The 21,838-nt window shown below is 49.3% G+C and overlaps 5 protein-coding genes across 5 annotated transcripts; 1 reads left to right on the top strand and 4 right to left on the bottom strand.

Annotated features, from left to right (window-relative positions):
* Positions 1-16: 16 nt before the first annotated feature.
* IUM83_02364 (Fructose 1,6 bisphosphatase) lies at positions 17-1,317 on the bottom strand (the record flags this gene model as incomplete). The annotated part of the gene is made up of 5 exons (XM_067926274.1): positions 17-109; positions 187-300; positions 368-544; positions 621-913; positions 987-1,317. 5 exons carry the CDS (start codon positions 1,315-1,317, stop codon positions 17-19), a joined length of 1,008 nt encoding a protein of 335 aa, XP_067796360.1.
* A 322-nt stretch (positions 1,318-1,639) lies between these two features.
* On the bottom strand, positions 1,640-2,716 carry IUM83_02363 (Fructose 1,6 bisphosphatase; the record flags this gene model as incomplete). Its single annotated transcript, XM_067926273.1, has 2 exons — positions 1,640-2,204; positions 2,274-2,716. The coding sequence occupies 2 exons, from the start codon at positions 2,714-2,716 to the stop codon at positions 1,640-1,642; spliced, it is 1,008 nt and encodes a 335-aa protein (XP_067796654.1).
* A 340-nt stretch (positions 2,717-3,056) lies between these two features.
* Positions 3,057-4,489, bottom strand: IUM83_02362 (Fructose 1,6 bisphosphatase; the record flags this gene model as incomplete). Its single annotated transcript, XM_067926272.1, has 7 exons — positions 3,057-3,152; positions 3,225-3,338; positions 3,410-3,586; positions 3,663-3,843; positions 3,902-4,013; positions 4,088-4,163; positions 4,235-4,489. 7 exons carry the CDS (start codon positions 4,487-4,489, stop codon positions 3,057-3,059), a joined length of 1,011 nt encoding a protein of 336 aa, XP_067796601.1.
* Positions 4,490-5,293: 804 nt separating this feature from the next.
* IUM83_02361 (ef-1 guanine nucleotide exchange domain-containing) lies at positions 5,294-5,980 on the bottom strand (the record flags this gene model as incomplete). Its single annotated transcript, XM_067926271.1, has 1 exon — positions 5,294-5,980. One exon carries the CDS (start codon positions 5,978-5,980, stop codon positions 5,294-5,296), a length of 687 nt encoding a protein of 228 aa, XP_067796491.1.
* A 10,867-nt stretch (positions 5,981-16,847) lies between these two features.
* On the top strand, positions 16,848-19,754 carry IUM83_02360 (uncharacterized protein; the record flags this gene model as incomplete). The annotated part of the gene is made up of 3 exons (XM_067926270.1): positions 16,848-17,078; positions 19,593-19,656; positions 19,723-19,754. The coding sequence occupies 3 exons, from the start codon at positions 16,848-16,850 to the stop codon at positions 19,752-19,754; spliced, it is 327 nt and encodes a 108-aa protein (XP_067796667.1).
* Positions 19,755-21,838: the final 2,084 nt, after the last annotated feature.

Here is a 21,838-nt window from a genome sequence, read left to right as displayed (position 1 = left end):
GCAAGCTTGAGGCGTTTTACGCATTTTTGTAGGCTTCGTAGAGATCGATCACTCGCTGGACATCGCGCTTGCAACCCAAGAAAATGGCCGAGCGCTCGTGAATATCCGTCTGCAGCAAGCCCAACGAAAAACAGGCAGGTTATTAGCCTGCTGTTCAGATGTAGCAAAAGTACAGCGTAGACGTACCGGAACGAGATCAAGAATGCGCTTCGTGCCGGTAGTCGCCATGCCACCAGCTTGCTCGACGATATAGGACATGGGGTTCGCCTCGTACAGAAGACGCAGTTTACCATTCTTGCTCTGTGTGTTTACCAGCACACGAAGTGTTCAGTAACAAGGACGTAAGTTACCCCAGCACGTGCTTTACCTTGGCATCCGCTGGGTACAGGAAGATGCCGCCGTAGAGAATGGTACGGTGCACATCGGAGACCATGCTGCCGACGTAGCGAGCAGCATACGGCTTGGGCTTGTTCTTGCATTCTCGGACGAACTCCTTCGTCGCGCGATCCCAGTGAGCGGAGTTGCCTTCGTTGCACGAGTAGATCTGCCAATACGACCACAACCGTAAGCATTCGCCCCCTACACTTTGATCTAACGCATAAAAAACTAGGCTGTCTTACCGTCTTCGGTTCATCGGGGATGCGGATGTTCTTTTGCGACAGCATGAAGGCGCCGATCGTCGGGTCCAGCGTGAAGCAGTGCACACCCTTGCCCCAGGTGATCACCAGCTGTGTTGAGCTGCCATACATGCAGTAGCCTGCCGCCGCAAGCTTGTGACCGGGCTGAAGAATATCCTTGTACCCGCCCTCGGACGTGGCATCACGCTGGTAAATGGCGAAGATAGTGCCCGTCGAGACATTGCAGTCGATGTTGGACGAGCCGTCCAGCGGGTCGAACGCAATGCAGTACTTGGCTGCACAACAACATCAAACACGTGAGCACTGGCCAAGAAGATTTAGGATACCCCACACACGCTTCCAACTCACTTCCGGTGGAGTCGCTCTGGACAATAATCGGCTGCTCTTCCTCCTCCGACACCATCACTTCGATCTTGGTGGAGAACTTGAGCGAGTTGACGAAGATGTCGTTGGACAGCACGTCCAGCTTCTTCACTTGGTCACCCGTGGCATTCTCCGATCCATCCAGACCATAAAGCCCCGTCAAGCCAGCACGACGCACCGAGCTGGCAATGACCTTGCAGGCCAACTCGATGGACGTGAAGAGCACGCTGAGATCCGCGTTGCCCTGGATCTCCTTCTCGGCCAGAATGAAGCGCGAGAGCGTGATGGGGTTCGAGTGATCCACTTGGGCGGCCATACTGGTTGACGGACGGTCGCGACGCGTCTGACGTTGCAAATCGAGGAATGGGCCATTCCGAATGGCATTGAAGCCGACGGTCTCAGGTCCACGCGTTTAGGGCTCTGAAGCTCTGCCCGTGACAGCAGGCTTGTCACCGAGCTCGGCTTGAGTTGAAGTGCGTGGCTCGCTCGTGCTGTCGTGAGGTTCCTGTGGTTCCGGAGGCGAAGGCATTTCGGTTCAACATGGATTTGCTTAGTTACTTTAAGGAAAACTTGTCCGTGCAAGTGGAGGTGTCGATTCTTGGGGGGCTCGGACCGACGGTGGGTGCTGCCGACACCGCCTATGCCTGGCTGTACTCCTTGTACAGGTCGATCACGCGCTGCACGTCGCGCTTGCAGCCAAGGAAGATCGGCGAGCGCTGGTGGATGTCGGTGGGGATGAGGTCCAGGATCCGCTCCGTGCCGGTCGTGGACATGCCGCCGGCCTGCTCCATGATGAACGACATGGGGTTGCACTCGTAGAGCAGACGCAGCTTGCCGTCCTTGCTCTTGTCGCTGCCCGGGTACAGGTAGATGCCTCCGTACAGGATCGTACGGTGGATGTCGGACACCATACTGCCGACGTAGCGCGCAGCGTACGGCTTGGGCTTGGTCTTGCACTCGTCCACGAAGGCCTTGGTGGCGCGGTCCCAGTGTGCGTAGTTGCCCTCGTTGCACGAGTAGATGGCCTTGGGCTCGTCCGGGATGCGGATGTCCTTCTGCGACAGGATGAAGGCTCCGATCGTCGGGTCCAGCGTGAAGCAGTGCACGCCCTTGCCCCACGTCAGCACCAGCTGCGTCGAGCTGCCGTACATGCAGTAGCCGGCCGACACCAGCTTGCTGCCGGGCTGCAGGATGTCCTTGTATCTACAAGACAGCAAGTCAATACACTCGATCAACAAAGAAGAAAGAATAACTGTAGCTGGTGGTGCTCACCCGCCCTCGGACGTGGCGTCGCGCTGGTAGATGGCGAAGATGGTGCCCGTGGACACGTTGCAGTCAATGTTGGACGAGCCGTCGAGCGGGTCGAAGGCAATGCAGTACTTGGTGCCGCCGGACCCGTGGTCCACGACGATGGGCTTCTCCTCCTCCTCGGAGACCATGACCTCGATCTTGGTGGAGAACTTGAGCGAGTTGACGAAGATGTCGTTGGCCAGCACGTCCAGCTTCTTGACCTGGTCGCCCGTCGAGTTCTCCGAGCCGTCCAGGCCGTAGAGGCCCGTCAAGCCGGCACGACGCACCGAGCTGGCGATGACCTTGCAGGCCAGCTCGATGGACGTGAAGAGCACGCTCAGGTCGCTGTTGCCCTGGATCTCCTTCTCGGCCAGGATGAAGCGCGAGAGCGTGATGGGGTTCGAGTGGTCCACTGGGGCGGCCATGGCGACGGAACGCGACGTAATGCGAAGAGGAAGAAGAGGGAGGAGGCGGTGCGTCCGACGGAGCAGAATCTGGAATGCCATGGGACGAACCTGAGGCGGCGGACGAGAGTTGAAGTGGAGCGCGTTCGAAGTGAGACCGGTGACGTCCGCGGTGTCATCCAGCCACTGAAAACGCCTTGAAACTAGGACGAGTGGCCTAGTTGGAGAGGGAAACTAGGACAGATGTCCGATTTGAAGCGTGAGATGAGGATTTGGTCCTGGGTGAAGACGACACAGATGGTGCAAGTACGTAGGCCATTGACATTCTTACTACGAGCACGACGGACTGCTGTGTTGAGGCTTAATGCTGCTGGCCGTACTGCTTGTAGAGCTCGATCACGCGCTGCACGTCGCGTTTGCAGCCCAGGAAGATCGGAGAGCGCTGGTGGATGTCCGTCTGCGGAATAAAACGACAAAGAGGAATGTTAGGCCACATGCTGATGTGCTGCACCAATTCGATCGCACGTACGGGGCACAAGTCCAGGACGCGCTCCGTGCCGGTCGTGGACATGCCGCCGGCTTGCTCCATGATGAACGACATGGGGTTGCCCTCGTACAGGAGACGCAGCTTGCCGTCCTTGTTCTGTGGATGTAGTGGGGCGGGTTAGTCACCGAAAACGACGCTGGACGAGGCTTTTGATCGACGGAGCTCACCTTTTCGCTGCCCGGGTACATGTAGATGCCGCCGTACAAGATGGTGCGGTGGATGTCCGAGACCATGCTACCCACGTATCGGGCGTTGTACGGCGTCGGCTTGTTCTTGCATTCGTCCACGAACGCCTTGCTGGCGCGGTCCCAGTGGGCGTAGTTGCCTTCGTTGACCGAGTAGATCTGTGCAGAAGGCGTAATGGGTCGTGTAAGTGTCCGCGCACGACAAGGGGCCTGGGTGGGTGGAGCTCTCGCTTACCGTCTTGGGGTTCTCGGGGATCCGCATGTCCGCGTTAGACAAGATGAACGCGCCGACGGTCGGGTCGAGGGTGAAGCAGTGCACGCCCCTGCCCCAGGTCAGCACGAGCTGGGTGGAGCTGCCGTACATGCAGTAGCCTGCGGCGACGAGCTGATTGCCAGGCTGAAGGATGTCCTTATAGCTGCAGCGTGATGGTTAGTCATAGCACAAGACAGTCGAGATGTCGGGGCGGAGCGTACCCGCCCTGGAGCGCACGGTCGCGGTGGTAGATGCCGAAGATGGTGCCCGTCGAGACGTTGCAGTCGATGTTCGACGAGCCGTCAAGGGGGTCGAAGGCGATGCAGTACTTGGCTGGAGTGTCATGGCAAGTGAACAGAATATGAGCCTTGTGGTAAGCCTTCAGCAGCCGAAAGGTACGAACTCACTTCCGCTCGAGATGTTGTCCACACACACAGGCTCGACTTCCTCTTCGGAGACCATGACTTCGATCTTGGTCGAGAACTGCAGCACACCAGTGCCATGTGACAGTCAGTATGCGATGATCACACCCGATCAGCATTCCTACTACGAACCTTCAACGAGTTGATGAAGACGTCGTTGGCCAGCACGTCGAGCTTCTTCACTTGGTCACCCGTGGCGTTCTCCGATCCATCAAGACCGTAGAGCCCCGTCAAGCCAGCACGGCGCACCGAGCTGGCAATGACCTTGCACGCCAACTCGATCGAGGAAAAGAGCACGCTCAGGTCGGCGTTGCCCTGGATCTCCTTCTCGCCGAGGATGAAGCGGTTGAGCGTGATGGGGTTCGAGTGGTCGATCTCGGTAGCCATGCTGGAGTCAACGGTGGAGGTGAAGAGAGGATGGATGGGTGTCTTGGACTGACGAGTGTGAGCTGCAGCGCGAAATGCGGAATGGCGTTGAAGGCGAGGCAGTTCATCAAACCCCACGCCGTGACGTAGTTTTGTCAGGGGTCGAGATATCCACCGCCAAAAAGCACCAGTGACACTCGTGAAGGGTGACAAGGGACTCCTTCAATGCGGACGATGGCGATCACCAAGCGGACCGCCGGAGGATTGCCACGATGAGGTAAACGCAAGGCGCTTCGTAGGTGGCACATAAACATCCGAAAGTGGCGCGTCATCGGAACCGCAGCAGAATCCACTGCTGCCTGTGTACAGTTGATCGACTCTACTCAGACGCTTTGCCCCATTCATATCGCCATTAACGCCCGCTTCAACCTGTCTAGCACTGCAACACTACTACTAGTATAACAAGCCCAACGCATGCAACATAAGCGTCCTCACCGTTCCGGTGTTGGCAATCCACTGGTAAGTAGACATTTGTCGCATCACACTTCCTCTCTCGAGCTGCCAAGGTACCGAGCGCCATCCCAAGCGAGATGAAGAAGAAGCGCGCTGTAGCTTCGTATTCTCTTCTTGTTTTTTTTTCTTCTTCTTTTTGTTTATTTCTACTCGTAGCTCACGTCCAGCAGCAGCTCAGCCCAGTGCGGAGCGGGCATCAAGTCATCCGCCCCGACACAACATCCAGGCGAGCTCCAGACCTCTCCCCCCCCCCTCACTCTCTTTGCTCGTGAGTGGGGGCAAGGCCCTACCTAAGCTAAAAGCTGAGCGCGCTTACAGCTTGTTCATGGAGGCGATGTCCACCGACTGCACGTAGTCCTCGAAGCCCTCGATGGCCTCCGTGATGTCGTCCAGCAGCACGAGGTCGTCCACGATGACGCACTGCACCAGCAGCTTCTTGATGCCGAAGGCCACGGGCACCAGCTTGTGGCCCTCGCCCCACGTCAGGCCCTCCACGGGCAGCGCCTTGATCTTGGCGGCCAGCTCCTCCAGGTCCGTCTCGGCCTCCCAGGGCTTCACCTCGATCACCACCTGCGAGCGCTCCACGGGCTTCTTCTTCTCCTTCTTGGCGGCCTTGGCGGCCTCGGCGCGCTTGGCCGCGAGGGCCTTGGCGGCCTCGTCGTCCTCCTCGTCGTCGTCGCCGAACAGGTCGTCGTCGTCATCGTCCTCCTCCTCCTCCTTGGCAGGGGCAGCCGCAGCCTTCTTGGCCGGGGCGGCAGCGGCCTTGGGGGCCTTCTTGGTCACCAGGATGGCGCGCAGGCCCAGCTTGGCGGCCGCGTGCACGTACCAGCGGTACACGTTGGCGTACTTGGCGGCGTCGGGCACGGCCGAGAACTGGTGGAACAGGGCGGCGTCGGCCGCGCTGAACTGGAAGCCCTCCACGTAGCTGCGGTTGGTCAGGAAGCCGTTGAGCTTCTTCAGGCCGGCGTCCTGGTCCAGGTTGTCGAAGGTCATGCCCATGGTGCTAGGGTAGGTACTAGTAGGTGCGAGGTTGTGGCTGGTTGGCTTGTGCTACAGATGGAGCGGATCTTGCTGGGGGACTTTGCGCCCTTGGCTGGCCCAGGAGCGGCGGAAGGAGCGGGGACGGGATTATTGTCCAGGAGGTTCGAAGCATACGCGGGACAAGTGTGCGGACCGCACTCTATTCGGAGCAGATCTTGAACGATCGAGTCGAGTTTTTTCAACATGGAAGCGTTTTCCGTCCAAGTTGGAGCTCACACCTTACATGGACGGGGTAATACATGTAGTTACCAGGATTAGGTAAGGTAGTGGCGAGTTTGCAAATATTTTAATATTTACGTGCTGGTCTTTTATTCGCGTGCGAGTCCGAATCTGTGCGGTTCGATGTAGCAATCGTTGCAACGCTTCACTTCAACTTCGTGTCATTAACTCGCGCCTAAAGCGATGAAGGCAGCTAATGATAAGTGCTGCAAACATAAGACATAAGACGCCAAGTACCGACATATTCGGAAAGATCCAACCATCGGAAAGATGTGACCACTCTCTACATTTAGGGCGACAAGTCAAATTTTCTCTATAAAATTTGACTTGAACAAAATCGGCATATATTCAACCAATCAGATTACACACTAATCATTTCCTCGCCATTCGCTCGCACCAAGACAGCCATTGTGATACGCTCACTGTCCGATCGCGCCGTCAATACAGGTACCACCCGAGTCCCAACTCATCCACCGTAGTGCTCAAAGTCGTGGATGCGAAAATAAAAACGCCACCAGAGCGCATACCTTTGCAGAGCACCAACCGCTTCCATTGCTGAGGGCTATCTTGCGCGCCCGTTTGGCATTTCCGCGAGGCCATGTTCGTCGCGATGGCGGAGTTCTGCGACGAAGTCCGTCGCTTAATAGCTGAGAGCGTTTTAACTTTACCCTATAATATTGATCAAACAGCTGGGAAATGGTCGAAGCCGTGAGCACCTTCGTTCTGATTGGTTTCCCGCCAGTCAAGTTTAGCCAATGAACATTACAGACAAAGTCGGAAAGATCTGACCACTCTCTATTTTTCGAGCTCAACCCTCCCTTCTTTGCTGCGCGGTTTGACTTGCACATCCGGGGCAAAGTGGTTGGATCTTTCCGAATATGTCGGTATGGAACTAGTAGTCGAGTCCGGCACATAACACCGCCAGTTTTTTTCTGACCGTAATTTACCAACGAGCCTGCTCTGCACCTTCCCTGCTGAAAACGTCGACACCGCCGCTAAGTAGCGCCTGGTGCGAAGGAGGTCTCCTCCACACCTCCGAGCACCGCACACAGCAACAATGGGTGTACATCCAAAGAAGGTATAAAGGATGATAGAAGTTAGCTGATCTTAAGACAAAAATCTAGTAAGTATATAATAAATACTACTAGTAATAACCATGTGCAATTATATCTTAGACAGTGGATTCAGGTGCACGGCGAGACCATAGCATGAGCGTTGCGGTAAGCATCCACTTTCGAAATTCCCTACGATAAAAGTGCATTCACCAGAAGTTGGTGAAGATATGATGAAGAAAATAATTTCAGCTCCAATGAATGAAAGGATCACTTGCTTATGTGGATCATCGATGGAGAGATGAAACTTCGCTAAACACTGTAATAAAGAAAAACATTCCAAGTGGATAAGCACCATGCCATACCCACAAGATCTTGGCTGGTGGGGTCCGGACTATTGTAAATGGTAGTAAGGGACCGATTCACAATGTATTTTTTATCAAAAAAAATAGACGCTGTAGTCGCACATCTTTCATAACCTTTCGATATACGCAATAGTGATCACTGAAGTCATCACTTTGGTGAGAGTATTCGTGAATAAGTTGTCTCCGATTCATCAAAATTTAAGCAAACTCATTGAGAGCCTCCTTTAGCTTAGGCATCTTCTCATTAACAAAGTCATTCTTCTTCAACCAATCGATATATCCACAATCAAAGGAATAGATCTGTTTGATCGTCTTACCCCCCAGGTCTTCAGGAACGATCCATCATCATTAACGAACTTTTCCTTCAGAAAATCACCAATCGCAGGGTTAGAATCGATTAGAATCTTTTGCAACGGCAATAGCCAGGGTCAGAAGCATAAACTTCTTCAATCGTCTCCGACTTATGCTTTCTAAAACTTAGTACTGAACTCATAATTATTATCGACTCTATCTATATACAGTCCATCATTAAATATTAAAAATATATTAATTAATTATGGGTATCTACGATCTTAGAAAAAGCAAATCAGTCATTTGTATACGCATGAACAGTTTAACTGGTAGAGGAGTCTTACACTTACTTCTATTCCAGAATGAGATAGATATTAAAGTAAGCAAGTCGCTTGCGGAATATGTAAGACGCTCATATTAGTTAAAAGTAATGATGATAGGATTAAGCTAGAGAAAGGAGATTATGTCATCGTTCGATCCTACACACGAGAACTTAGTTAGCAGTATATTCTAAAATCTCACCTGTGAGTCTATTGTAGGTCAACGTATTTTCGAAGCCGACTAGTACCAGCATGTTGCAGCCCTGCGTCGAGGCGTTAGTTCCCATGATCTGAATACTCTGAGGAACGTCAGGCTCCGTCAGGCGCGATACATCGGCTACGAGGACACAGCTAGCCTGCTGCCAGGTTTGGTAGTCAATAAGTTCGTTCGATAACTCCTTTGTTTGGTCACCATTGATCGAGCCGAGCTTAGAGAACTCATTAATGAAATCTTGGAAATCATAGTCATAGCTGATATCAAACACTTGCTGACTACCGATATGTACGTTGAAATTACGAATCGACGAACCAGACTGGACGGTCCAAGGAGCGCTATCGAAGCAACTTTGGAATTGCTGAATGGTAGAGGTATTGAAGTTGCCTGAAGAATGGAAGTATGATGATAGACTCATTGACTTAGTCGCACCGAGTGTGATGACGGACGAATCCTGATTCACTCGGAAACGAAGCTTGATCTGGGGGTTAGCCATGAGGTCCAACCCCTTGAAAATTGGGTGGAGATCGACGAGTTTGATCTTAAGCATATAGTTCCACGTTCCTGCAACAGCACCTGCAGCAGTTGAACCAGGAACAAAAGCACCACGTCCAAACTGGTTAGTGATCGTGTTGCAGCACCCGATGCGATAGTAGCCCATCCGTTCGTGTTCTCACCACCAGCTACTGGAGGATTGTTTAGAAGCCACTTGACGAATCCATCATTTACAGGGTATGAAGCAGCACCGGTAGAAGACGTCCCAAGAGCTGGAGTAATATCCGCAGCAGTAGCACTATACCCATCACCATAGAGACTACTGCTACCAGATGTGAATAGCAACGAGCCCGAGCTATCAGGGAAAAGGAAATCTTCAGCACCATGCTTATTTACATAGTCGAGCGAGGTCTCCGCCTGAGCTCGTAGGTTGCTAGCAAATAGTTTGTACTCACTCATGCTGATGACAGACTTGCCATTGAGCTCGAGAGACATCCCATCGATAACATTCCAAACACCACATTTAAGACCAACAGATAGACGGTTGGCTACAGATGCAAGTGTAGTACTTGGGTGGGTGTTCTTCATGCTAACTTTGTACGGGATTACAACGTACGCATCACGAAGGCATGCGAAACCCTCCGCCCCATTGAGCTGAGCACTAGCATCGATTGTAATAACGCTATTCGCGTATGAACCCTGATTTAGATCGATCACATACGGAACGCGCTTGCGTGAACTGACGTTGGCGGCCGGGTCGCTCTTCAGCGAAGACTGATATAGAAATTGATCGGCAAGTTGAGTATCCGACATAGAGACAACGACGTTGTCGAAGGGCAAAACTTTGTTTTGGTTGGTGTGAGAGCACTTATATAGCTCTCGATATAGGATCTACGAAAAAATAATTAAATGAACTAGTTAAACCAGTATCCTCTGATCACGATTTAATATCTTTAGCGAAGAAGCTGGATATCCATATTGATCACATCTATGAGTCGAATGAGATCAAATCGGCTCTCCCGAGAAAAAGATCCTTTCTGATACTTCTACGAAAGCCAAAAGAGGACGTTGGGCACTGGACAGCGGTCCATGATCACGAATACTACGGCTCAATGGGAGAAGGCCCACCAACAAGCTATAGTATCAGCAAATATAGCGAAATTCATACCCAATCCGCACATGGAGAATATTGCGGCATATGGTGTATCCTTTGGTTATATGCAAAACAGCATAATCACATGGATATCTTCATACGATTTTATAATTTAAATATCGTTGTGCTTTAAAATTCTGAGTTAAATATACTACGATCATGTACCGTGAACTTATCATCTCAAGCGGTGTCCCCGCCCATAAGCTACGTAAAGCTGTCAAATCTGGCAAGCTATCGCTTACAGCAGCCGAGCTGGCTGGCACAGGTGCCAAATTACGCTTGCACCCTGAATCTCATGAAAAGGCGTTAAAAGCCAAAAAGGGCGGTCGCGGCGTCGGCTTCACATCACGAAGCACGAAATTAAGAACGGCTACAAGAAGGCTCAAGGAGGCTCTATCTGGAGTAAGATTTGGTCGGGAATCAAGCCTGGTTTCAAATTCGCCAAAGACTCGGGACTACTAAGCAAGGCAGCTGATGATGCTATTCCAGCGTTAGCTACCGCAGTTGGTGCTCCTGAAGCTTCTGTACTTATTAGAGCAGGTCTAAAGCGTCTTACCGGAATCGGTGTAGATAATTATGATGTGATGAGGAAGGAGGTCGCGTTAGTTTCGCAGATGTCAAGCGACATGCGGGTAATGCCCTCCGATATGCTAAGACAAAGGGGATCACCACTGACGTCATCGATGAGGGCGAGCGTTTCCTACACTCTAAGGCAACCAAGCCTGAACATCACGAGCTCACCACCAGTGTCCGCAAGGGTATCAAGCGTCGCTTTGGAGTAGGTGTAGCACCTAAGCGAAAAACCAAGTTTTCGAAGGGTTCCCCTGAAGCTAAGGCTCATATGGCTAAGCTTCGTTCTATGCGTAAAAACAAGACCGGGGGCTCTTTCACTATGTGATCGTACTAAGAAGAAAAAACTTCTTTTTTTAGCTTCGTTTCTTACGCAGTAGAAGCATGATATTAACGCTATTATCACGAAATTTCACTGGTTGATTGTTCTGGTTCATATCGAGAGGGTAATGCTCGCCCGAGGGCCGTCATGCGTCTGGCGCCAAGTTTCATGTGATGGGAAGTACTGAATCTGCTGACCTATACCAGCATTTCCTTTATCAAAACAGGCTATCGTATCTCCTGAAATCACGAAGTCATTCCTGATCAGATCACACCGAACTATGTAGCTCGTAGAAGGACTAATAGCAGGGATGGTATTGCTCAGAAGACTCGTAGAAGTAGTTTTAGATGCACTTGGATATGTTCCTGTTGTAAAGCCAAGAATCGAGCCAAAATTGGCATTACTGATGATCAAATGCGGAACTCGTGTCGTCGTTGGGAGAAATGTTCCCGTTGTCGAATACAGACCCGTTACTGGTCGCGTGTATCCAGTGGAAGCGATGTGGGCGTAGCTGAGCAATCAAGCTGGCACGCATAATAGTTGAATTCTCTTGGATTTGAATGTAGAAAACATTGTTTCCATTACTATCAATCAGATACACTCCAGCTGCGACCAGCGCCGTTTGTATATTTCGATTGATATCGGAGTACAAGTAGTATCCGTCTTGGAGATTGACACTAATAGTAGAAGTGGTAGCAGCAGTAGGCACTTCAACCGCGAAACTGGTGTTAACGAATTGCCCTGAATCGATGTTGAACTCGGAGTTGTACAGTGAAATCGATTGAATCGAAGCCTCGACATCTTGGAAATTACAAGCTGAGCCTGGAAATTGATATCGCCAGGTATTTTTCAAGCCGTTTTGGACTAAGTTAGTATTATCAATCTTGACGAAATTACTCATATTTGTTATATAATCCGACTAATAGTTTTCGCCAATTTTAATTGGCTGATCGAAATTATACTTGAGCTGACCCTTTACAGAGTCTATGAACAGCATCTGGCCCTTTCCGCGCCCGACAGCTCGATTATAATAATGCAGAATGCCTTCCTCAGTGAGACCAGGAATGTTGAAGTCAGTTATTAGCAGCTTTAGATCGCGACGTGAATTCGCGCGAAGGATCGCCATATACTCAGTATTGAGTCTTATCATCTTATCCGTAGCAAACCAGCTATGGCTCAGGAAGATAGTCGATAGTTTATGATGGCGACCCCTTGTGAAATAATGGCTGAACACATTCTTCTGAAGGGGCTTATCATTCGAATAGTCCTCGATGATAACGAGCTCGGGTTTGTTGCCTGGCATGCATCGGATAGCATCAACATTAGGCGGAGTCTCATGGAAACTGACAAATCCTTCAATCTTATCCTTCAGGTAGTCTTATAGCTCTTGATGAGGATTTCTCGCGATGATATGGAGATGAGAGAAAACATGAGGCGAATGCTTCAGGATATGAAAAACTAGATTGTTCTTACCAGAGAACGATGTACCCAGTATTACCATTCTAAATAACTTTATAATACCCAGTTCCTTGATATCACCGACTGACTCGGATTTGTACCTTGCCGTTGGGCAAAGTGACCCGCTGCATGACCGTCCCGACTCCCATGATCTTGGCCGTGTTGCCGTTGGCGACCGTGAGTTCACCTTCGTCGCACACCTTGATGTCGACAAACTTGGCCTTGTCGTTGCAGATGTGGTGCGTGGCACCACTGTCGATCGCCCATGAGCCTTGAAACTTGTTGGTCCTGGAGACTCCACACTCCATAGAGACCGCGAACGCGACGCAGTCGTCATCGCTGTCGTCACGCCACTGGACGTTGTTCGCACCGCGACCAGACCGGCCACGTCGTGCACCTCGATTCTCGTCCTTCTGCTTGGTCCAGCTCTTTTCCACGACGTGCCCCGATTTTCGCAGTACATGCAGTGGCGACTTTCACGCTCGGCATTGAAGGCCCTCGCAGCGTCTTCAATCTTCACCTGAGCCGTCTTCTCGCCCTGCCGCTTGATGTGCTCATTCATGAGCACCTTGATTACATCTTGAGCGCGCAGCTCTGCGTTGCTCATCTCCAAGTTGAGAACGACGTTCTCGAATATCACATCCGTTGGTACGCTAACATCTCTATCACTTTCAGGTGGAATATCAGCTACTACTACTATTAGCGCTTCTGGAGTAGTTTCATTGACTAATACAACTTTATCTACATCAGCTTCAACTGGTGCTTTAGTTATTTCTGGAGGTTTTGGAATAGCAAAAATATAACATTTGGGGGATCCAGAGATACATACACTAGCTGGGGCATAAGTGGTATTCAATTCAATAGCTTAGCCACGTCATATACCATCAATTCAAGTGGTACGTTTGCTTCCTCAGTAGTTCATAGCTTTACCCAAACAACCATTGGTGGAACTTCTTCAACTACTATTACTACGGCCGCGACTGTATACATTGATAATTCACCTAGAGCTGGAGCCTCTGCTATAATCGGTAGTGCCCATTCACTCTGGATTAATTATGGGCCAGCATTAATTGGAGATACTACTACGTGCACTTCAGCCACCACTGGTAGCATGGTACTTAGTGGTGGTTTGGGTGTTGCGAAAAATATCACACTTGGTGATGTTGGGGAGCTACTATTTCATCAGCATCATGGCTAACCAATGGCATTGCTTTTAATTCTGCCTCAAATACTTATATAAATATGAGTACCACGGCTTCTGGAACTGCTACAAGTGCTGTTGTAAGCAGTTTTTATGGAGGAACAATGCAAGCTTCGAACACAGCAGTGGTAATAACTACAGGAGCAACTGCTTATATAGATGGGCCTCCCATTGGTGGCACGAATCTTTCCTTTACCAGTAAATACTCACTTTGGATCAATTCTGGTACAACTCTCTTAGCTGATACAACTCTATCTACATCATCTACTACTGGTTCTTTAGTTATCTCCGGAGGCATTGGTATAGGCAAGAACATCACGATCGGTGGTACGAATATTTCAGCAGCATCCTGGACAACAGCCGGTATTCGACATAATTCACTGGCAACAACCTTTACGAATTCGAGCACTGCTTCTTGCGGAACTGCCGCAATTGATGCCACAACCTCATTTGGAGCACCCACTATCGCAGCCACAAACACAGGAGTTATCACTACACGAGCGGCAACGGTATATATTAGCGGAGCTCCAATAGCTGGAAGCAATATGACTTTAACCAACTCTCATGCTTTATGGATACCAAGTGGTTCATCTTATTTGAGTGGAGCTATCCCCGCTACATTCACAAGCCACGGAAACCCTTATCGTAGGTGGAGGAATCGGTTGCGGAGGCGATGTCTGGGGAAACCTCTTTCAAGCCGTTAGTGGTGTTCTCGTTAATACACCAGCTGCTTCTCAAACTCCGTGGCAAACAATTACTGGAGATGGAGTCAATTGGCTCGATGGTACTTATACTATCTGTTCGGACTACTATGGAACCAATGCAACACCTGTAAGGGGATGCATTCAGGTCAGCAATGGCTCTAATGCAACATCTACAAACGCAATGTACGTTGGAACGATGAGCAACTGTGATTTACGATTTGGTACAGCTGATAGCACTCGCATGATAATTTTGGGAGGAACGAACGCTGGGAGGGTAGGCATAGGTACTACGACACCTCTATATGGTTTTTGGTCGTGGGAATAACGGTTTCAACCACTATAGACGCTGGGGCAACTGGTGTAGCGTACTACAAGCAATCTGGATGTCTTGTCTCGACAGTTGGCCCTATAAGCTCTGTTTCAACAGCTATCGCTTGTGCTGGTTCAATGCTTAGCTCTACGGCTTATTATACATATAGTGATCGACGTCTAAATCATTGTTTTGAACCGGTGGAGGACTCTGTGTGCGATGGTCTACTGAAAATTGAGCCTTGTATGTTTAAATACAAAAACGACTCGGAGGACACTCCTACGCACCTCGGATACTGTGCTCAGGATATACTGAAGGCAGGCCTCTACCATTGTATCCACTACGTTTCGAATCCAGATCTACACGTCGAGGATGAACCAGTTGCTCCGGAAGGTCTTCAGATGACTGTTGACTACGGCAAGGTCTCCTGTCTCCTCCATAAGCTGGTTTTGAGACAGTAGACTGAGTTGGAGATTCTCAAAGCGGATTGAAACGATGTGTCCGCACGTCTTGATGAGTTAAAAAAAATAGTTGCTTCAATGACTTCATAGTGCAAAGGTCTTGACCGATCGCTTTTTTTAGAAGCCCAAACGCTTGATCCTGCCTTAGATTCTGACTTCTCCCATTCGTCGCCAGTAGCATCAGTTTGAGTGGATACAACTTTCTTCGCCGAATATGGCTTGTCAGGTGCCCACACGGCAGGTCGATCGCTTGATAGAACCTCCTTGATGAGCAGATCCTTCATGATAGCCTTCAGCTCAGCAAGATTTTGATCAGCATTTAGAGTATAGAGCCCTCCGCTCTTGGAAATGTTTCGTGGGTCGAGTGCTATCATAGCTATAGTAGTCGCGTGATAATCGATTTGAATTCGGAATCAGAAATCTATCGATTGCTGTACATGTCAATGCATACTACCTTGAGTTGGTTTAGAATCGATGGATTGGTATTGCCAACCATCAGCTCACGCATCAGTTTATCATATTCCATACGAAGCGACTCCAGCGGATCATCCAAATGCTTGTCAAAATTGTATTGAAGATGGGTCATCTCAAGTATCTCTTTGAATAGCTTCTTATCATCAATAGATAGATGATCATATTTCTCCTGACTGATATCGTTTCTAAATATCATGGTCTGTAGAGAATCACTGATCTCACGCATAGGACCAACCTTTCTGCGTTTTGGCTGAACGATGGTCAGCGTCCTCTTGTCAAGATTTGGAAGTCGGATGAATTTAGAACCAAGCTTGCGATATACATATGCCAATGGGGTCGCTGTTCCCTGAATGTCGTTGAGATTATATGTTCTACCTTTACGCTCAACACCTTCCAATGGCGCTACCCCTGCACCTCGTAGCCCTCGGCCTTTTAGTCCACCGCGACCCGATACATGGGCTTGGGCCTCAGCCATTTGATATTCACGAAGTTTAATCGAATAAGCCGCCTTAGTTGCCTTTGCCACTGCTCTCGATGCTTTTATAGCTTCCTTATCGGCTTCTGAGTTTGATTTTTAAAATCGTGGATATGCTTCTCCAATTGACTCATAGCTTCTCCATATGTTTGAAGCGTTGCTTCTGCTTCATCTTTTGAAGGTTCTCATCGCCATAATCGCCACAACCAAGTGGCGTTTTAACATCAGAAACGTTGCTGAAGATGGCTTCTCGCAGCAACTTCAGATTATCCTTAAGATTTTCTTGATATTCCTGTCTCCGGTGTCATCGACGTATTTTCCGCAGTCTTCAAGATAAGTTAGTAAGGGTTGGAATGTGTCCATCCATCGGATTGTTTTCATTAGGTAAGACATTCGATTGCCTTTCACCTCATTGTCCTGAGCATTTCTAAAATATAATGGCTTAGCAATTGTTGGCTTACCGAGATAATACGTTGGATGGACCTTCACACCTTTGTCCGAATTAACAATTGGACTTAACCCCTCATTCACCAATGTCAGAGCCTCTCACAAACAAAACCTTTACATGACAGAGGAGCCGACGTGCACACCATCATTACGAGTTGCTTGTATGGAATTTTGTCCCCCCGCATACAAAGTCCCATATTCAAACTATAACCAGAGATTAGGTTACCATTTCAAATCCACATAGATTAGGGCGCAGAAACAAACCCTTCACAAAACAAGCCTCCTCAGCAAAGCATGGAGATGGATGCAGCACTGGTCAAGCGTGGCCGCCCACGCGGCAAGGCGGATCAGCAGCAGCAGGACGTGGAGACGGCCTCAGTGGACGGCGTGGCGCAGGACGTGGCGTCGCAGGTGGCGCCGACGCCCATTAAGCGTGGGAGGCAGCGCAAAAAGCCTTTTGGGATGCAGATGCGGGCGGAGGCAAACAGAGAACCCGATGGAGTGTCGCGGGAAGCCCCGACGACTGTTAGGCGCGGACGTTCGCGTCGGAATCTTCAAGAACAGGAACGTGGTGTGTGTATTGAAATTACGACGGCAAGGACTTCTGCTGTCGCAAGAAAGCGTAATGGTCCCGCAGTAAATCTAGAGTCAACGTCAAAGAAGCGGAGAATGCATTCAAGCGCATCAGTAGCTCTCGCGACTGCTGCTACGACATACAATGCTGTTGGTGGATATCCTACAACCATCACTACGTATGCTGACCGAAGGCTTTCTCCTGTTGTCGATTCTGAATCTGACGTGAGTATAAGCGATGGTGAAAGCTCAGGTGAAGAAGAATATGACACCATTGAAGACGCCAATCAACTACTTGTCGATGAGGAAAAAAATAATCGCAAAAGAGCCGAGGTTCTTGCAACGGCAATCGATGTGAACATCTGCAGACCAGAAGACCGAGTAAACTACGATGCACTTGATTCTGATGGATCCTCGGATGACGAGCAGGACACAGACCCTGATTTTGAAGAAGACATTCGCTTTGTGGACACCAGCGCAACTCGGACTGGCGCTGCATTAGCCGATCATATGGCAGAGGCTGGCGGTGATATGAACGATGACGACGCTTTGCTAAAGATTGCCAAAAATCGAAATGAGATCAAGGCGTGGCAAGAGAATGGGTGGGATCTTGGTAAGCGTGGTCGTTCAATTTCAAGTTAGACAGAATGTTCTCGTACTAATATTTTTATGTCATAGAGGAGAAAAGCTGTGCTTCACAAAACGAGTATCGGGGGTTGTACAAGGGCGAGTGGGGTCCTACGCCAGAGGTTCTTGATTGCGCAGAATCTCCTTTAGAACTGTTTTGGTTCTTTTTTCCAAAGAGCTTGTTCAAGCATATTGCTGACAAAAGCAATCGCTACGCAGCCCAGACAGTGATTCCACAAGCGCAAAAAATAAAGAAGCAACAAGAAAAAAACGAGCGAAGTGGTGTGCGTTCGAGGGATGTTGAGTCCACAAAGGAGATCCACCAGAGATTACGAGTAATGAAGACAATTGGGGCGCATGAGCTTGCCGTCGTGATTGGCCTCTTGATAGCACGTATGTTGTGCCCACACAAGCTACGCCTGTCAAACCATTGGTGCGTGTCATCAGTCGGTGCAATTCCTGCAGGGACATTTGGATCATGGATGCCGCGGAATCGGTAATATTTGTCTGCATCGATGGATATACTTATACTGCTGACATTTTCGTGTGCATTGTGTAGATTTGATGATATAATGCATCACCTTCATTTCGCTGACAATAACGATCCAAGAGCTAAATGTTGTAACGGGGTTACACGTACAAGTGGTTACAAGCCACTTGTGAATTTAACAGATAGGATATCTGTTAAAAGTTTTAGATACTTCCTCACTTTGGTATAAGTCACACCAATGGATACATTGAAGTGGGCCACCACAATGAGTGGTCCACACATACCCAAAGATCCTATTGGTAGAAAACAGCATCTTTCTACCAATTAGAGACGTGTATATTGGCGGGGCTCTGACAGCCAGCCGCTGTCAACCCCTTTCATAGATGATAAACGGTTTTAGCAGATTTAGAAGAAGATCAATTACAAACAATACAGTTCTCATTTTACCTAATCAAAGTCGTTTGGAGTCTTATCTCCTTTAAATTATATTTGTGTATTCAAATGTAATTACCTCAAGTAATTACTAAGTACTTACGCTTCCTCATACACGTAGCGCAACGTGTAAGTTAAAGTAGTGAGTCAAGTTAGACCCACCACAAATGTGATCGAGCCTGGAAAATCCGCCCGTAATTGACACGCTTCAGAACACATTCAAGAAAGGATATCGACCAGGGCCTGTACTTTCGTTTGGTGAAGGAATGATACCATCGCATTCCAAATTCAATGGCACAAGGGTATTTATGCGTGACAAACCCCACAAATGGGGCACAAAGCTGTTTCTAACCTGCTGTCCACGCACGTCCTACTGTCTACGGTAAGAATTTTCTCGGTCAGCTTTCGTCACTGATGCTAATCATGCTGGTTGCTTTCTGCATTCTAGCCTTGAGGTATATTGCGGCAAAAAAGCACATCTTGGAGGTCCCCAGACGATCGATGATAAATCCAGTCCTGCTACAGTATTGCGGAATCTCAACATGGTTCTGCCGGAGAACCGCAATGCGCACTACACTGTCGTCATCGACAGGTTTTACACGTCCGTTGCTCTAGCCTTAGAGCTGCTTGCGCACAAGATTTATACAGTGGGGACCATTCAAACCCAGCGAATCGGTTTCCCCAGTGAGCTCAAGGATAAAAGAACGAAGTGACCAGCTAGCATCCCGCGCGGAACATACCAGGTAGCACGGTCAAAAGCAGTGCCGGATATGACAAGATGTCGCTGGTGGGACAGCAAACCGGTGTACATGTTGGCAACAGGAGCCAGTACACAAGAATTCACCATTCATAAGTCTGCGTATGCTGTGATATATTTGATTTGCTTTTGACAAGAATTTGTGTGTATTTGCTTGTAGGTCGCGATGCCTGGAGTGAAAGTGACTTTCCGTGAGACCAGAGCATATGCCAGACAGCGAAAGCGTACGTGCAGCTCACAACCAGCTAGCTGAAATGTTTTCTAATTATTTCTTGGTTGGTTTGTTGCAGGTCTCGGCTGTACACTCTTCATCCCCAACTAGCGTATTAGCGTCTCGTCCTCAACGAGTAAACATCCCGGCGGAACATGTGCCGGTAGAAACAGAAGACTTTGACAAAGAAGTTGGTCATCCAGATAGAAAGCGCATGGCACGGGCATGCAAAGTGTGCAGCATTCTAGCTGAAGAAGGAAAACGTGGCAAGAACACGAAGTGGCTATGTGAAACTTGCTCTGCAAAGCACCCTGGAGAGTATGTACTTGCACTTAGCAAATGGTCATTGATGTCTATGCTAATATGTGATGAATTCTTCTGTAGTGTGTATCTTTGTCAGCTCGTGCGGCATAATTCGTTCGGAACAATGAAGTCCTGCTTCGACATATACCACGAAGACTGGGAATGTGGAAAGCGTATCCCCATGATCTCTGACAAGCGCATTCACTATCGAAAGCCCAACGGCAAAAGGAAGAGGCACGCCGCGCAATGAGTGTGGGCGATATCGGCAAGGTGTCCAAGCTGACTCATACGAACATTTGCCGGTCCGTTACTGTGGAGGTGTCCTGCTTGGTTGACAGTCTGTGGCTGCTAATGAGCGGTGGTGGGGTCGAGTACTTCAAAAACCTGGGCAAGAACTGCTGCAATCTGGTCGACACTTGGGGAACGCATGTAGCGCCGCTGCTAAAGGGCTAAAACCTTGCAACGTGAATATTGGCTGGTGAAACAAAGCTGCTACTCTGGAAATCAACGTCAGGAAATATTTCAACGAGTTTGTACCGTCACGAGCTGGATGCGGATATGACAAAAGCAACCTCCCCGTGTTTGCGAATAAGTGTGCTGCTCCTGTCTCACGTGTTCGTTGTGGTGCTTTTTGGTATCACGATTATTGGCACCGACTGCGACCCGTTCTCGTGAATGAACTTAGGTGTCGGTATGGTTACCATGGCCACGCCCTCTTCGCTATTACGGATTCACAGACCGTGCGTTTGCTCTCATCTACTACGCGCGATTTATACTTCCATGAGCGTGCATCACAGACATACAAGGTATTCTGTGACTTCGGTGGCTTGAAGTTGACATAGATTCCTTCCTGTTGTGTGAGTGGCACTCTGTACTCAATCATATTCTGCACCATGGCCGGCTTTGCAGATATCGGTGCTGGGATCGTGTACGCTTTGCAGATATCGGTGCTGGGATCGTGTACGCTTTGCGGATGTCGGTGCTGGGATCGTGTACGCTTTGCTGCCTAGCTCAGCATGCTGATGCAGATGGACATGAATCATGAGAACAAATCCAAAACGTGTTTGAGCAGAGTATTGAGTTGATTTCAAGCGATTCTTGTTGAGTCGTTAGAAGCTTTCTACGGGTGGCTACGTATATTATTCAGCTAGATCGTAATGTACCGCGCCAAATCGTTATGCATCTCGGTATAAGTGTCTATCAAGCGTGAGTTTAGATTTGCCTCGGTGACGAGGCGGTCGATGATGTCCGTAACCTCTTCAATGGGAAAGTCTGGCTCATTGTCAACCCACTGGGAGCGGCAGTATCTAAAGAAGATGGTCGTGTTCGTTTCCTGCTCTACGCAAGATGTCAGTTAGAAATAATCAGTGAAGATGAAAAAAATGAACTTACACTGCGATATGCCCAGGAGCTCCTCCAGACGCCTATTAGCTTCACGCTGAAAGCAATTGCGCAAATCGATAGAGTTGCCGGTCTCGGTAAAAGGAAAAAAGAATCGATCTTGTGGCAACCCGCTAACCACTCCACGCACGTACTTCTCCTGACCCGCAATAAATCGAATTTGGTAAGTTCCTTGGTTATCGACTCGTCGGATGGTCACGGCAAACCCGTGAACTTTAGTCGCATCTTCAGGGGCCTGTGTTATGCGATTTTCACGCCAAGCAGTGCACTCATTCGCACGCCAAGATTTCAAGTAGCGTCCGGCGTTCTCAGTGATGCGTGCGGACGAGCTCTTGGATGGTCGATGCGTGGGTATGTATCATGTCCTGGATAATGCGATCTTTTCTGTTATTTTCGTCGCGAAGTCTCTGAGTTGTCTGGTTCCTTGTTCGTGGCTCGGATGAGGAGGAAGGAAATGGTGCAGGGGAGCCCTCCTCCCTTCGAAAATCAGC

The sequence above is a fragment of the Phytophthora cinnamomi genome (genome assembly GCF_018691715.1).
Source record: "Phytophthora cinnamomi strain GKB4 chromosome Unknown Contig16, whole genome shotgun sequence".
NCBI lineage: Eukaryota > Oomycota > Peronosporomycetes > Peronosporales > Peronosporaceae > Phytophthora > Phytophthora cinnamomi.
Note: the sequence above shows the minus strand (reverse complement) of the source record. Positions and strands in the feature narration are given on the sequence as shown.